The 16619-nt window shown below is 49.0% G+C and overlaps 1 protein-coding gene across 2 annotated transcripts in view; it reads left to right on the top strand.

Moving 5' to 3' along the window:
* The window catches only part of PFDN1 (prefoldin subunit 1), a 32502-nt gene extending 16158 nt beyond the window's left edge, over positions 1 to 16344 (top strand). For both annotated transcript variants that reach the window (XM_075510220.1, XM_075510219.1), the window contains exon 4: positions 16123 to 16344. In XM_075510220.1, the coding sequence (XP_075366335.1) occupies positions 16123 to 16206 (84 nt within the window). In that variant the 3' untranslated portion in view covers positions 16207 to 16344. The remainder of the gene's footprint in view (positions 1 to 16122) is intronic.
* The last annotated feature ends 275 nt before the right edge of the window (positions 16345 to 16619 follow it).

The following is a 16619-nucleotide window of genomic DNA, read 5'->3' as shown; positions in this document are numbered from 1 at the left end:
AGCAAAGACTGAGTTGTGTCAAGCTGCTTATCTCATCTGTTACTGTTTTGGGGAAAGTAAGTGTGGAGACCAGCTAAGTAGGAACAAGCAGGAATAGGAAGTAAGTGCTCAAACCTGTGCAGTTCTGTCTCTGTTGTCTCCTTAAACTAAAGCAGAAGTAGAGTTTGTATTTTTTTTTTAACTCCTTCTTAAAACTTAGCTTGCCTGGGGAGCTGTAGGGCAAGCACATCGCTGTATGTTGTGTTGCCTGGAGTGTTTTCTGTGCCAGATAGTAAGGGGTTTTGTGTTTCTGGCCATGAGAACTTTTTCTGCACAGGGAGAACAAGTACTCCATGGATAGCCTATATATTTAAGGTGGTGTTAATGCAGAGAAGGCACTGCCATTTTTATGGTTATGTGATAAAAGTGATTGTATCCTGGCTACTCTGGAGCCATCCCAGATGCCAGTGGCTTCGCGCAAAGATAGCCCTGCAGCTGGGGTTGTAGAACTTTGTAGCAGCACGTCTGGGTTTGGAAGTGATTGGAGTGTGGTTGACAGCCTCTGTTTACAAACTGCCCATCGGGTCCCTTACTGCCAGGTCCGTCGGACTATGGTCAGCTTTTTGGCTGCTGTGTCCTTCAGCTGTGCATCTCAGTTTCTTCCTGTTCCTGGTGTGGAATGATCTTACCTCCTGAACTTTCCGATTGCTGAGTTCAGCAGAATGGACATAATTCCCCCCAAATTATAACCTTTGCCATTCTTACACAAAGCCTCAGAGCTGGCTGCTTCACAAATGTGTTTTTCTGCTTCGTAGCTCCCTGTTGCTTGAGTGTCTCTGGTTATGGCCACTGAATTGAAGTTCCCAGCAATAGTGCCTGTCTCAAAAGGTGGTGGGAGTGGAAAGGTGGTTGCCACATGGGTTGGTTTTTCTTTTTAACCATGGATAGTAGGGCTCAGATTGCCAAAACTTTCAACAGTTTGTTTTAAGTGAACATTCAAGTCCATCTTTTAACTATTCTGCTTCCAGCTGGCTGGAAGTTTTGTGAAAAGGATTTTCCTTAGGCTTGGGATTTCCCATGGAAGAGGACAAGCTCTTAGACTGATAACTGCTGGAAACTGAGATTTCATGGGAAACACCTGAGTCCAAGTCAGAGGGCACTTATCACAGGAGTAGGGATTTTGCTGTTCTGAAAACAAGTTGTGACAGAAGCAGGAAAGAATGTGAAACTTTGTGACCTTGTGCTTCCACTGCATCACTGTAAAATAAATATCAAACCAAGATAGGTTAAAACTTCCCTCCATGTGTTGTTACAACTGGAAGGATTTTAAAGTTAGGTTTATATTTTGCATTGTTAACTACCTTATTACTTACTCACATTTCTCACTTTGCATAGTTGAATCAAGCTGGTCAGAGTAATCCTCCAGTATTTGTATGGTGTGGCTGATCTGATTAGCCATGTAGTGTGAGCTTGAGACAATTATGCCTTGCTATTACGATGCTATTGCCAAGGTCTTGTGAAATGTGTATTTTTGATACAAGCCTGAATTTGAGAAATGCTCTCACTGCTAGCTTGGTGCTGTTTGCAGAGGAGCACAGCACAGAGGGCGGGGTTCACTGCTGAGCTCCATCCAGCTGCGTAACAAGGAGAGCTCCTGAGTGCTGACTGTTCATGAAAATGTGTGCTTTAACCTGCTTCAGAGATGTGAGCTGAGTTTACTGACATTCACAGCTGTCAGAGTGAACTTTGAAAACAGTGAGGGGTTTTATGTCTGGTTTGAAAGCTTCTTTTCTCCCTCCTTTGATAGTTTCCACTGCAATGCATGATTGCAGTTATTCCTTTTCCCTCACTCCCCTCTCTTGGGTCCCTCCACTGTTGAAGCAGTGCATTGCCTTTTTCAAAGCAGCATCACAAAATTGATGTCATACTGCTAGTTTGGTCCTCCCTGCTGCTCATTGCATGGCAAAGCAGCCAGGAGAACCAGACCTGTCTTTGTACAGGGCTGTGAAAATAAGGCTTGGCTGGAATACGCATCGGATGTACTTGGTGAGAGGAACTGTGTTCTGAAAACACCAAAGGGGTTTGATTTGTACGAAGGGGCAAATGCATAGCCTGTCAGTTACTCTGCAGAAAAAGCAAGGTAACTTTACCGTTCTTGTTAAAGCTAAGGTATGAACGTGAATATATATATATATGTATATATATATACACATATGTAGCATTCTTAACTTCACAACTTGTATATAATCCTTTGGAATCCAAATAGACTGCCCAGGCTTGCTGGCAGTCTATTTGGCACAGCTTAAAGGCTGTGCCAGTGAGGCTTACAAAAACCTGGTTGAATCTTGCAGAGATTGATGGCATAGGCTCACTCACATACTGGCATGGAAAGCGTCCTGCTTAGCAGTAGCGATTTGATTTTTCCAGTCCTGATACTATCAAATTCTTGTTGTGTTTCACAGTACGAGGGGTATGTGTTAAATCTATTTTGAAAGCATTCTAAAGGGATGAGCACAGACTCTTTTTAGCTCGGCCATGTTTGTGCAGTATTAGGAGGAAAACCAAGTAATGTTTTTCTTCCCTTGTTTTTAAGGAAACATGATATGTGAGGGGTGGAACAATGCTTTGTTTCAGGAAATGTTATCCGTTTCCATTGTAGGGCTAGATGGATTCTGTTTTTAAATGTGGCATTTAAAAAAGAACAAACTCTATGATGTTATAAAGACATGGAAAATTGATTCTTCGTTGGGGTGGAGAAAGTGATTATTGCTGTGTGTTTTCTCTGATAATATCTGATAGTCCCCTTCTCTCCTGCTATATTCAGCATGTTTAGTTGTCAGGCGTTGTCAGACTAAATTGCTAAAAATAACAAATAAGGGGGAGGCTCTGCTGGGCAACTCTGTCTCCTGTGTGCCACTGAATTTAGCTCCTTTGTGAAAAGGGCAAAAGCAACCTGCAGCTTTCTGGTTGAAGTCGATTTCGGTTTTAAACTCTGACCACAACATTGTTGTGTGCTTGTTTCCCAGGCAATTCTTTCACATATGTATGGGAGATTGAAAGTTTACTGCTGTGGAGATAAAGGGGTAGTTTTCTTCTCTGTCTGCCTGGAGTAGAAAATACAATCAGGAAAGCTATACCTAAGTGTTCGATTTCTAATTCAGACATTCTTCATGTGATCCCTAAAATGCCACATCCAATTGCCCTATCCCACACAGAAAACTTATTTGCTCTCATTCATGGTGGAGAAACAAACACTCTGCTCTCAAACACTGCTGTGCTCCGTGTTTAAAGGCTTAGATGGTGTCGCAGGGCTCCTTCCTGGTAAAGTTAAAAAGTGACTGCATTGCAATGGCTTATGGTGACCAGACATCAGAGATAACAACAGACTTCTTCCCTGGTGCTGCCTGGATGCAAACTTGCTTGTGCTTCAGCTTCCATTTCTCTAATCTTCTTTCTCTAGGAGCTTTAAAATGGCTTTTCTGCAGCCCTGAGGCGTAATGGCGGTGCCCCCTTCTCGATGAGTCGACCAGGGCGCCTCTGATGGTTGCCACAACAGTGCTTTTGTACCCTGTGGGAACAAAGATTTAAGCAGGCAAGCTGTGGCTGGGGAGAAGTGCCGGAGCCTGGTAGTTCATGTTCTCTGAGCAGGTATGGCTCGGATGGATCTGCTCAGCACGGCCGTGTGCCTCTGATGTGTTCCTGCGGCTGCTCTCTGGATGGCCGTTTGGTTTTTACGCTGAAACCGTCAGCGTGGAGGCCAATTCTGAGGGTGGCTTTAACGCTGTGAAAACAAGTCTCTTGAGATTTGTGGTGAACTTTGCAGACCGTTAAGCGACCATCAGAAGGTAGCAATTGTTAGGCTGTTCCCAAGTTAGACCAATTTCTTCCTGGGATTTACAGCGTAGAAGCTCTCATCCCATGGTTGGCTTGGGATAGGCCAGTGCCCAGGAATGTGTGGTGGGCTTTTTAAATAAACAGGGGAAAATAAGGAATGCTCTTGTTTGCTTTGGAGAGGGGAAACCTCAAGAATAGCCCTCTGTGCTTTAGCCTGGAGCAGATTTTACTTTGGGTGAGCGTGCTGTTCTCTCATTCCATTGCTGGCATACACGCACGTACCGAGGACATGATTTTAAACACATGTTGTCACAGAAGCTCCCCCTTGTTTCTAAGTGTGTGCATAGACGAGGTCAGTCCCTGGCTTGGTTTCAGCCCTGTTGGCTTTATGGCCTGGTCTGCTGTAAGAAAGGCTGGCGTGCTTCTGTTGCTGTTGTTTGTACAGGAGCCAAGCCAGAACTATCTGTGCCATCTGGGGGCTCAGCTGCAATCATGATTTGCAAACATGTACAAAACTCCTCTGGTGCAGATAGTTTGCAGGTTGGCGTTTTTTTTTCTGGTTGGGTGGCCTTTTTTTTTTTTTTTTTTTTTTCCTTCTTTCTATTTGTTTCCCCTTCTCCCCCCCAACTTTACAGTATCTGATGTTTGGGAATTCAGAGTGGTGATATCTCCTTCTCCTCTTGCCCCTGAATCACACCTTGGAGTTTCATTAACTCCCCCTGGCCATCTACGAGTCAGGAGTCCAGATGTTCTCTGCAGTCAAGTGAAAGACAATAAGTGCTTCCAGAGGGTCACTTGTTCCTAGAGGTGATCTTCTCCCTCTGCTTGCTGTAGAGGGAGACTGGACACCTGATGTGGGGACAGGTGGAGTATGGAAGTGAACTTAACATGTAGGATTAACATTTGGGCTTGTATGGACCTTTTAGGAGGAAGCTGTGGGAGATCCACAGATTATGGAGATTGGTGTGAAGGTGAGCTGCAGAGCCTCATCAGGGCGCCTGTGAGCACCAGGCCAGGCGATAGCCTTTATCTTCCATGGCTTTGGGTGTCTGAGGCAGCTGCAGGTGTCTGGGCAGGTCCTTCTGGGCATGGATATTTGGACTTGGTGATGTTCCTGGGAAATGTTTCATCTTGACTCTGTTGGCTTCTGTCATCCAGGCCTGAGTCTGTGCCTTCACTGAGGGCTTGCTCCTGCTTTTCAGGCTGCAAAGCTGGAGGCTTAGCTTAGTTTTTGAGGACATGGGTGGTCCAGCTGCCTGCTTAAGCTTGCTGTCAGCTGGGGAGCATCCACAGGCACTCCCATAGGAGAGCAGAGCACAGTCTGCATGGGCAGAGCTGTCAGCACCAGTCTGCCCTCCACGGAGATGCTTGTTTTGAAGAAGGGAGTAGCTGAAGCTTGCCCCACCCCCCCCGCCCTCCCCCCATAGGTCTGGGTCTGGCTCTCTTACAGGGCGGAGAATCTGCGTTCTCATTCCTGATTTTTGAAATGAAAAATACTCTGAGCAATGAGAAAAATAGGCTTTAAAATAATGAAACAGCGAGAAGGTTGAGAGTGTAATGTACATAGAGCTAACACTATCAGGAGAAAACCATTCTTTATGGAGAAGCCCTCTGACATTGGACTGGGGCCATACAAATTTAAGGTAAATACTGGAGGAACTGGGGCATAACTAATGCTGCTCTAATTCTTTCTGTCCCCTAAACTGACTCTGCTGATGGTAACGTGAATAACAGGCCTTATTCCTTGCTTTCAAGGCTGTGATGAATCACTGACTTGACTTATTTCTTTATGTTTAAAGCCTCGCAGTCTGTCATTTGTCAGAAGCGAGGACAGCAAAAGGATTGTATTCTTACAGCCCAACTTAATGTGTATTTTATACTGTTTCTCTTTTATCTGAATCGCATCATCTCTTATCCCAGATAAATGAAAGTTGATTGTGTATGGCTAGCACCTTGCAGCTTTAAAAGAGAACAAATGCTCTTCGGTAATCACAAGATAGGAGGTGTATTGTTTTAAATACTGGTTCTGATTTCTATGGTAGACTTGTTAGATAAAGATCAAATAAGAATATGTTCTGCTTTGAAAATTGCGTAAGAAGCTTGTCCTATGCTAAATAGTGCACAAGTCACTGGTTGCAAAACATGACATTGTAATCTTAGAGGCATAGAAAGAAGAAGTAATCACATGTTAAGAGGGGGTTCCCAGCTCTCCGAAAGGGTCTTCCACTGGTTTAGACCTGGGATAGCTTATAAAAACTTGAACATCTCACCACATTTTTGTGAAGAGTGGTGATTTAGTCATGTATTTATAACATCATGTGTATGGGTATGCATTTGCAAGGCTGGATCTTTCATTTGGAGCAATCATTCACCGCAGTGAGGTTTCAAACTCCCAGATTTTTCCAAGCAACTGCTTAATTAGTAATTCTTTGTTAGTCTTCCCTGCACTGCAGACTGCAAAGTAAGCACACAAACTAGCTGAGAGGGCAAAGGCTTCATGAAGGGAGAACTGGAATTTGATGACTCTTTGTTTTCACTGTTCCTACCTTTATTTTTAGGTGGATAATTGTAGATTTTTAAAAGCAGGAGAATAATTAACATGGGTGTTGATTGCTTCCTTTTAAATCTTTTAGAAGCTAGTTATAGAGCTGCTTTAAAAGTAAATGTATCGGAGAACTCGTTTTAGGATTTGGGGGGCTGGCTTTGCTCTGATTTAAAAAAAAAAAAAAAGGGAAAAAGCTTTTCAAGCAAACTTTGCCAGTATGCTCACATTCCTTTGTAATTCAGGGGAAAGTTAAATACATTATGCATTAATAAAAAAACCGCTTCTCCTGCTGTGACTAAATGGTTTTGTCCATCCAGGAGCCTGCATTTAGTCATCTGGGTCTGAAAACGTTTCTTGTTTCCACTGATTAGCATTAAGCTGCTTTTATGATTACACTGAAATCATTTTAACACAAAGTTGGTAGCTAAGTCTGTCTTTGTCATTTTAAACCAGGGTCTGATTCGTTGTCAAAGCTCTCCTTTGTGCTTATAGCTGCAGAAGTATCCAAAGCAATGAGCTGAGCTGGATGTGGGTCCCTCTCCAAATTCCTCCTTGCATGAGTAATAGTTATTCACAAAACCAGTGCTGCTGTCCTTGCCTTAGTCACCAGGCCCATGCAGTTGCTCCTCGCTGTCCATTATGCTGAGCAGTTCTGGGATTATCTGTGCCGGCTAAACCTCTGTCCTGCTCCCATCTCCTCCATCTCACCTGGGGAGAACAGGAAACGATTATTTGGAAAGCGTGCTCCTGCATGCAGGAGACCTGACCCAGCCCTGACTCAGCTTTATGAAGCCACACCTTGCTTGCCAGGTATGCGGGGAGGCTGTCATGACTTCCTGCTGGCCCCGCTGCCCGGGTTGTTCCTCTCATCTGTCTCTAAGTGTGTTCCTAGCAGGGATGTGGCTGCTTTCTGCCTGTGAGGCAGCCGAGTTCAAGGGTGTCTGAATTAGGGGGACACGCTGGTTAGTTGTGAGTTTACATCATCATTTTGTTGCTGATTTGTTGAGTCTTTGAAATTTATGGAAATAATTTTTCTTTTAAAATGGCCAAGTTTGGCCAGGACTGCAAGAGATGAAAGGTGTGGTATGATTTTGCAAATGTGGTATGATATTGCTGGGAGGTATTCTGATGAGCCATACTGGCTCTGCAGGACCATGGAAACCAAAGCACCGAATTAGGGAATTTACCACGTTTTGCAAGAGGCAGTTTGGTGAGGGACACTTCCGCCAAAGCAAAACATGGGGATTTTCAGAATCTGGGTGAGTTTCCCCTCCCCAGGTTCTCTGGGTTGGACCTGACTTTACTGTCATAAGTCTGGTTAGGGGTGCAGTATCTGACCTGAAGCAATGTTTCTCTGAAAACTGCTCTAAATGAGTGATTTTGCCAAGAAGGGGTGTCCTAAAGGAATCCTCTGGGTTGATAATGTATTTCTGCTGCCACCTACTGAAAGGTTCCCAGTTGGCTTGCTTTTGTAGTAGTTAACATCAGGCTAGGGTGCAGGAGTTCACTGGAATAATCCATCATTTCCCAGTCACAGAGAGCAACTGTCTCCACCTGTACTGAAAATGCTGTCCCGTGGCTGAGAGAAAAGGTATGTGCAGTGTGCTCCCAGCAGGGCTGGGGCTTGGGGACAGAAAGGCTGGTCTGCAGGCAGGTTTTTCTGCCTGTTATGTGCCCCTTCTTCTCTTGAAGGTGACCTCCCTTGGTACCAAGTGTGGAAAGCAGTGGATGCTTTTCTAAATTAGCTTTTTCAGAGTATGTTCCTCATGGTTTCAAGGTGCTATGATAACGATGGGGGAAGCCTTGCTGGTTGTGCTGTAGGTAGGATTGATACGTGATGAAGGTGGATTTGCACCAGCGGTTCTTTAGGTAGGTGCTTCTAAAGATCCTCCGGAGTTGGCAAGTACACTCATATGCTTGATATCTTCTCTTCTTCACTCTAATCCAGATGGTTTTGAAGTGACCAAGAGTCCCCATTACCTTCTGGAAAGAATGGCTAAGGGAAAACCCAGGGATCTGAATCATCACTTCTCCTCTTAGGTAAATGGCGTCATCGTGCTTCTGTCAGCAGCTGTCATCAGAAACCAGCTGAGCTCCTGTCCTATTGCAGTTCACTCGCTCTTGAGCAAACTCTGGGCAACTTCCTGAGAGCAATAACTGCTTGGAAAGTCTTGAAGTGTATATAAATATTTGATGGTTGCTGTAGTGTCGTGATTCCCCAATGTGTACATGTGCTACAGTGTTGCACTGGGTGAGGACCAGGGCTGGGTGGACCTATCAGGGCATAGGACTGCCTGCAGACCCACCCCACCCCACTGCTGGTGCCCACTATTTCAGTTTCTCCCAAAGCAGAAGCAGCCAGGTGCTGTTCAGCAGGTCCACCTCCTTCCTGTTTATGGCTTCCAAGTAAAATCCTGTTAAACAGAGTGAACGTCCTAGGCATATCATCTTCCATGATCTCAGGCTGACCAAAATGTTTGCCTTGCCCGCAGTGTGCCTGATGATGGCTCAGTGTGCTGTTCTCTGGCAAGTGAGGTTTGGGCAATTCCAGCCACCCTAACAGCAGCGGTGGCCTCAAGAGCAAGGGCAGCTCAGGCTGCTGCTGCTGCCTGGCCCCCAGTGTGCGGGCAGCACAGATTTCTTTCCTCTCGGGTAAGATGCTTCCCCAGGCAAGCATGTGCTCCCAGCTCTATCTCGGGATCTGCTCATCACTTTCCCAAAGAGTGTGCACACAGAGCCCTCAAGGAATGCCAAAAATGACCTGGGTTAGCTTTGGGAGATACAGAAACTCTCGGCTAGCAGGTTTATTGAGATGGTGTCACAAGATGAGTTGTATCAGGGCTCCTATTTGAGGCACTGCATCATCCCTGAAGACTCTGCAGCATTCAACGAAAGCCTTCTAAGCGTGAGAGTGGGATGCCAGCATCTGGTGGCTGGTAGCCAAGCGTGCTGCAAGCCATGGGGAGGGAGGTGTTCTCTGGGAAGGAACCTGCCAGCTTGTTTCATCCTCACAAGTTGGATGTAAAACAAGTTTGTAGAAAAACAGTTTGGTGGGGTTTTTTTGTTTGTTTGTTTTTTTTTTAAAGGCTGAAATGAGAAGACATGTTACAATATCAGATCTCTAAATTTCCATGGAAACATTTTTGTTTGGGTTTAAGGATATTTGTGTTTGCAGGTCAGGGGTTGAAGCTCTCTTTCTCCTGCTGAGGTGAAGAGAGAGAAGTGGAATTTGAAGAGCAAAAGGAGTAGATGTTGAATGAGAAACAGCCACTTGAAAAAGAAAATTCACCTGTGAGTGAGGTGTAATGTAGCATGAATAAACTGGGGCTGCTGTGTATTGGTTTCCTGCTGAGAGCAAAAGTGCTGTTTTGGCTTTTGGAGTTGAGCATGCATGCTGTGAAATGCTGTGCTGAACTACCAGCTCTAGACAAGGCTCTGCAGACATGCAGGTCTGGCCAGTGGCTGACCAGCTCTCTCTGAAGGCAGAGGTGACGGAATCACAGTGCTGGGGGAAATATGTTGCTTTGATCATCGAAAGCCCGTCCAAGAGGAGCTGATTAGTAGTTTTTTCTTGCTGTGGAATCTGTGGATGCTGGCGGTTTAATCTGCCAGGAATGTAAGGTCTGGGTGCGTCATCGTGCTTCTCCAGTGAAGCACTGGCCTTGCTAGCAGCATGATGCAATGGGAACAGAGGTGGGAGGCTCGAGCAGGAAGTGACTTCCCACTGTGTCAAAAGGCTATGGGCCACCTCTGTTAACCACAACTCCTTTTCTTCTTTGGGGTGTGAACTGTAATTGTATTTGCATTAAATCTAGTATTTCTACAGCTGCTGCCAAAAGCAAATAGCACAGAGCTGGTCAGGGAGCAAGTGTTGCCCATGACGGAGTGAAGTGCAAGGGGGAGCCATGGTATGGGATAATGGCAGGGGTGAGTATTTATGGTGTGGCTTTTGCCATAACCACGAGCGCCAGGGCACAGGCTCGCCGCTCCAGTGCGCATCAGTAAGAAGCAAGCGCAGTGAGGGATGGCTTGTGGGTGCTGCCATATGTAGCATCTGACTGCGGCCAGTCAAGCTGGTGCTTCCAAGAGCTTGTGCTTCATACACAGGTGAAACAAAGAGGCAACCGGGGCTGGCAGCAGCTGCCCAGAGCCATTGCCTGCAGCTGCCCAGTGCTGCTTGAGAGTGGAGCATATTGGCAGTGGGCATTGCAGTCCACCATTCTTGCTGGGGTTACAGGGTCCTGTGCGAGGCAGCTGCCCTGCCCTCCTTGCAGGCAGAGCTGGGGTTGGTGGTACCCTCCCTGCTGGGCCGTGTGGATCCTTCTGCAGGGCTGTTGGCTGCACAGCTGCCCTTCCTCCTGGGAAGGGTTCCCAGGAGATTGATGTGTGTTGCCTGTTGGATGGGAGACTGCGTGAGCTGCCAGTCCTATTTTTGGCTGCATCTCTGATCACATGGGAGACGGCGCTTTTACTCTACATAGCTGTACTGAAACCCCACACAGGTTAGCCCCTTGCCCTACACATCTGGTTTAGGAAGGCTGCAGGAAGGCTTGGAAGTGGGGAAGGCTCCTGAGAGCTGGGAGGGGAGAGTGGCTGGGAGGGGAGAGTGCCTGGCTTGGTGGCACCATCTGTGGTCAGGTGCAGGAGAGCCTCAGAGCTCCTGGTAGGTGCTGGGAGGTCCAGCAGGTGGGGTGGACTGCTGCCCAAAAGAAGAGTTCTTGGCCATTTCTTCTTGCCCTCCATCTTGGTGCCAGGCAGCCGGTAGCATGGTAAACCTACTTCCAGAAAGCAGATGTAGGCGAGAACATTTCCTTTTTGGCTAGTTTTCAGACAGATCATCAGGGCTGTGGTTTGTCTTGCTCCCGAGTGCTGCAGCCCTTCCTGGCTAGGGAAGGTTACTGGTGTTCACAATGGGATTAAGTTTAAAGGAATTATGAAACTACAGGCTGGGAGGCATTGACAGTGCTGGCTTTTTAGGGGCTGCTTCTGTAGTTTTGCACCCTATCAGGTGTTCTGCATGTGGCCCAGACCTCGCTAGCCTGTCGCAGTAACCATGTGTTGGTCTCGTGTCCCAGTGCAGGTGGCAGTGCCCTTCCTGTGTGGGGACAGAGCGGGTCAGGAGGGGGATTGAGGGGCCGTCACCACAAATAAGAGGTTGGATGAGAACTGGTGGATGGCCTGTGGAGGGTGCAGGAGCTTGTCCTGTGCTGGAGCAAGGCAGCTGGCTTGGTTTCAGAGCGCATGTGAAGCGTGCTGCCCACCTGGAAATCTGTAGCTGCAAATCCTACTACCTTCCCACATGCCTTCAGCCACCTTCCAGGTGGCCTCCAGCTCCCCTTCCTCGCTTCTGGGTGGAGAAGCTTCTCATGTGCTGATGGGACCTGCAACCTCAGGTCATTCCTCCCTGTGTGGGAGTTACTTTGGTGGATCATGGAAACAAAGTGGCATTTCTGAAACCTCCCAAAGCTGCGGGGTGGAGGAGGCTGGTGGGGGGTGGTGTGCTCACTGCCCTGGCCGAGCGGGCATTCAGAAGCTGTGCCTTTTAAATAGGTTTCAGTAACGCTCAAGAAGTGTATTTTTCAGTGTGGTAAATAAATCTCTAGCAAGTGGATGTGGCAGTCGTGAACCAGGAGGAGGAACCGGCCCCTCACTGCAGCCAGAGCCATTGGCTGACAAACCAGCCTCTTCCTGCTGTGCTGTCTGTATTTCCTCTCTGCGTAACTGCTGGGGAGACGCCAGCACCTCGTGGCACTGCCCAGCCTTGCTGCAGAATGTGGCCCTGTTTGTAAGTCATGAGTTCAGGCTTTTCTGGGAGCTGAGTGGCAATGTGTCACCTTCACCCCGTCGCCTTCCCAAAGCAAGTCTCCTTTCTCAGTCCTACCCTGAGACTCTGTGACTCAGGCAGTGGTATCTCTTACTGTTTTGATTAACTACCTTGTCTGGCCAGAGGCCCACAGGAGCTGGTGGGTGGGTGGGGGCAGTTTATGGCACCGCTGGTGTGGGGAGCAGGTAGAAGCTCTGAATCTGCAGCTCGGTTGTGCAGCCTCTGAACTAAGTGGCTTGCTGTGCAGGGCCAGTGTGCTGCCATGTCCTGTTGGGCTGCTGACTGGCGAGCACTGGAGTTACTAGTGTAGAAGTAATATCAGAGGCTGCGGAGAGCAGTAGCCTTTGATTTCATGAGGGACCAAAACCAGTAGTACAGTTCTGGCATTGCCCTGGAAATTTGCTGCTAGCTGCACTTGCCTTGGCATAGGCAACAGAGAATTAACACTTGGAGGGTGAACACACCTTCACAGGAAAATATATGCAGCTAATTGGGTGATGAGCTAAAACCTAGCAGCTACGGGCTGGCCCAAAATGTGGGGTCAGAGGACATAGGGTTAATTAGGGCTGCAAGTCAACATCAAGTGCAAATGAATGCATGTGAGCTCAGGGAAGCTTGGAGGTGGGGTTTGAGAGGCTGCAGTAGTGTTCCTCCCACAGGGAGCAGATACCACCAGCCTGGCAGATCTGGCTGGACCTGAACAGCCTCCAGGGTGACTTAAGAGCTGTGCTGTCAGACTGTCTCCTGGCTCTTGGAGAGCTAGTGTTACTAGGCAGCGCATGTGTCAGCCGGCTTGCTCACAGCGCTGCTCCCTGGGAAGGCGCACCAGGGAGAGATGGAGTTTCCTGTCTAGACCCCAGTAATCGCGGTGAGGAGGGGTTTGCACGCAAGCTCCTGTTCTTTCTCCTGTAATTACCGAAGCAGACACCAGGCCACAGCTCCTTGGGAAGGAACACCTCGTTTCTGCCATGCGTCTTGGAAAATGCAGCAACTGTCTGCTCCTCCCTCCCCCTTGATTTGGGCTGTTAGTCAGAGTGGGAGCCAGCTGCCGTGCTGGCTCTGGTGCTGCCTGCTGCTGGCCTGCAGGAGAGCTCAGGAAGTTTGTGGCTCCCCAGCTGTGGGTGCAGGGTTTCCCTTGATGCTCAAGGGATACTCCTTGCACCCAGGGATGAGTCTTCCTGGAGGCTACTTTTGGGAGGAAGGAGTAAAAGTGTCAGGACCAGCCCAGATCCTTGCCCCAGAAACTACATGACAGAGGAGAGTGAGTGAGGGAAGGGAAATACAAATTCCCTGAATCCTTACCTGCCTGGAACTGCAGGTGATGCTGAAGTAAAGAAATGGCATTAAACCATCTCCCTTTGCCATGAGCTGTGTAGCTCCCCCACCCCTGCTCCCCCAGGGAGGGCAGAGCATGCCACTGTGCAGGAGCGGGCAGCATGGATCTGCGTAGGCCACAACAGCCATGAACACTCCTGCACTGCATCAGGCCCTGTTAGTACTCAGGGTCCCTCATCCTCGGGGAAGTGGGGCCAAATGGTTGCCAGCATGGCTTTCTAACAGGGGATGTTTGAAATTCCACCATGTTAAGAGAACAGAGCCGTCGTTTGCAGCATGCCAGTTCCTGGCTGCACGTGGAGGCTTCCCTGTGTGGCAGCAGGGCTGTCTGGCCCTCCTGAGGTCACTACCAGGGCCAGCCTGCCTGCGGAGAGCTGCTCTCTGGAAATGTCTCTTGCTGCCTTTTGGGCATGAGGGGAAAGGGAGAGGACAGAAGGCCAAAACTGTTTCATAGACTAATTTAATTGCATTTAAAAAAAAAAAATTAGTAATAAATGAATGCATAGAAATCAGCTCCGCTGATGCCACTCTCCTCCAGTCAGTGGAGCGAGGTGGAGCTCAGACCCATGCAGGTTTTCTGGGACCTGTCTCCCCTCGCAACCTTCAGATTCAGTTCCCTAGATGTGAAATCCCTCGACGTCTGTTTGGGCAGCGTGAGAATGGTGTGGCGGTGGCAGAAGTCCTGCTCATGTGTCAGTGAGTTGTTAGCAGTGGGAACCTGCGCTGTGCCTCCTCTCCCAGTGGTTTCCTGAAAAGCAGCTCTTGTAAGCAAGAGGGATCCCACATGCCTGGGGACCACGTGAGAGGCACAAGGAGCCCTTTGCCATACCCATGGCCCTAGCTGTCACTAACAACCTTTACTATTTAAATAAAGGACCTTCAGTATTTAGAAATGGGGCTAGAAGAGCTATCCTCATGGCACGGGCATTTCAGCTGAGTTTACAGAAGTGTCACCGCAGCTCTGCTGCGAGGGGATGGATGGGGAGTGGTGGCAGCAGGACTGTCCCATGTGCTAATGAATTTTCCTTCAGCATTATGGGTCCCAGCTCCCTGTGGGCTTGCAGGAGGCAGGGGGAGGCTGCCAGGGGAGGATCAACTTTGCAGTTCCTGCCTGTTGCCAGCTGGCAGTGGTCATGTCCTCTGGCTCACACACAAGTCCTGCCCCCCGTAGCAGGAGGGTGCTGCTCCGTGGAGGCCAGCACATGCTTTTGCTGCAGCCTGCACCCATGGGTGCTGCTCTGCTCCAGACAGCTGGCAGCTGGGGCACCACCCCAGAGCAGCATGTGTTTTTATCCTTTCCTGCAGCCCCCTTGCATGGCTGAGCAGTGCTGAGGACCTCCGCTGTCCTCCTTTAGCTGTCCTTGGTTTTGATGGGCTTTGGAGGTCATTCATTCCATAGGGGGGCTCCTGTGCCTGGGAGAAGCAGGGTTGGGGCTGGGGAGGTGATTTGTGGAGCCTCTAGGCAGGATGCTCTAGGCTGGGGCCCGGACTCCTGTAATTTAATAATAATCCTGCCAATGCTTATTGTTTCCTAGCGTGGCCCAGAGAAAGCTCTATCGAGCTCCCCAGGCCCGCAGGAAGGTGCTCAGCGTGTGGCTGTAACCACCATGGGGTAGGGGGTCCACAGCGGTCCCCAGCAGGCTTTGCTGAGAAGAGGACCTTGTGAGGACAGCAAGCCCTGTGCCAATGTGCACCACGTACCACTCGTGGAGCCCTGCATGTGCCCCCGAGGGCTCTCCCCATGGTCCTCTGTAAGCCCAGCTCTGAGGAGCCTCCCCAAGGGTCCCCCCCAGCCCTTAACAAAATGCATTTGGAGCAGTGCTCTCCCTGCTGCCGCAAAGGAGGTCTGCATCCAGCGGTGGGGGCTGCCTGCACTCACATAGCAATGCCTTCTGCTGGCCTGATGTCCAGCAGAGACTGTTGTGTCTGTTGTTTGGAAACCCAGAGAAAATAGTTGGAAGAACCAAGCACCAATTTTTCCAGTCACCTAGGAGCACCCAGACTAGCAGGAAAAAACGCTGCATGCTGAATTCCTATCTTGGGATGCACAGCTTCAGGCTCCTTCCCTGCCAAGCCTAGCCTAATTAAAGATGATTAAGGAAACACACGTATTTGGTGGTGATGCCAGGGAATTTCTGATAGAAAGGAGGGTCTGGGTTTAGAAAACTGGCCTAGCTGGGAAAAAGAGCCTTTTTTACCCAAGTGCGAAAGGCTTTTGCTGTTGTCTCCATAAGGAGGCCTCAGCATGTTAATTCCTCTCTAGGCTCCAAATGTTACAGGATCTGATTGCCTTTTCCTTCCTTGCTATGGTTAATGTACCCCACTTTTGCAACTGTGCTGTTGCAACAGCCCAGGCAGCTCTGAGGAGAAGGTTTCGGAGGGAACAAAATTCAAAGTCTTGTGTAAACATTGCCCAGGCTAAATATTAACGCTTCCAGGATGCCTCTGGAAATGAATAACCACTGTCCTCACTTTGGGAAACCCATAAAGTTGTGCGTGCCCTCAGCAGGCTGCTTGCGGCTCTGCCCTGGGCAGCTCTTGGCCCCAGCACCCTGGCATGTGCTGTCAGTGCCAAGGTGGACCTTAACTCTCCTCTGCCTTGCAGCAGAAGAAGTCGTACCTGGAGCGGAGCGTGAAGGAAGCAGAAGATAACATCCGGGAAATGCTGATGGCCCGAAGGGCGCAGTAGCTGTGCAGTTCCCCCTGGGCCTACTGGGACACCCTCTGGGTGGTTTTGGGCAGCTCTGCCTGCATGCTGCTCACCACCATCTGGCTGCACGAGCTCTGTTCTGTGGCAGTTTCAATAAAACTCTGCTGCAGAGCCTGAGCTTGTTTCCTCTGCCTGCTGCCTTGGTAGTTTCGCAGTGACTGCTCTCCCTGTGGGGATTTGATAGAGAAAGGAGGCGGTGGTGGGATTTGGGGTGAGGGCCCTTTGGGGAATCCTGCTTCACTTTAAAGCAGCCATAGCCCTTGCCCTCCGGAAAGACCCGGACGCACTGCTGGGCACTGGAAAGGCTTGCTGCGTTGTTCTGCTGGAGCAGGGCTGGTGAAACTGCAGCAGGGGGAAAGGGAGGCTGGCAGGGCAGGGCAGAGCTGGGCTGC

Source organism: Mycteria americana, chromosome 8 (assembly GCF_035582795.1).
Source record: "Mycteria americana isolate JAX WOST 10 ecotype Jacksonville Zoo and Gardens chromosome 8, USCA_MyAme_1.0, whole genome shotgun sequence".
Lineage (NCBI taxonomy): Eukaryota > Metazoa > Chordata > Aves > Ciconiiformes > Ciconiidae > Mycteria > Mycteria americana.
Note: the sequence above shows the minus strand (reverse complement) of the source record. Positions and strands in the feature narration are given on the sequence as shown.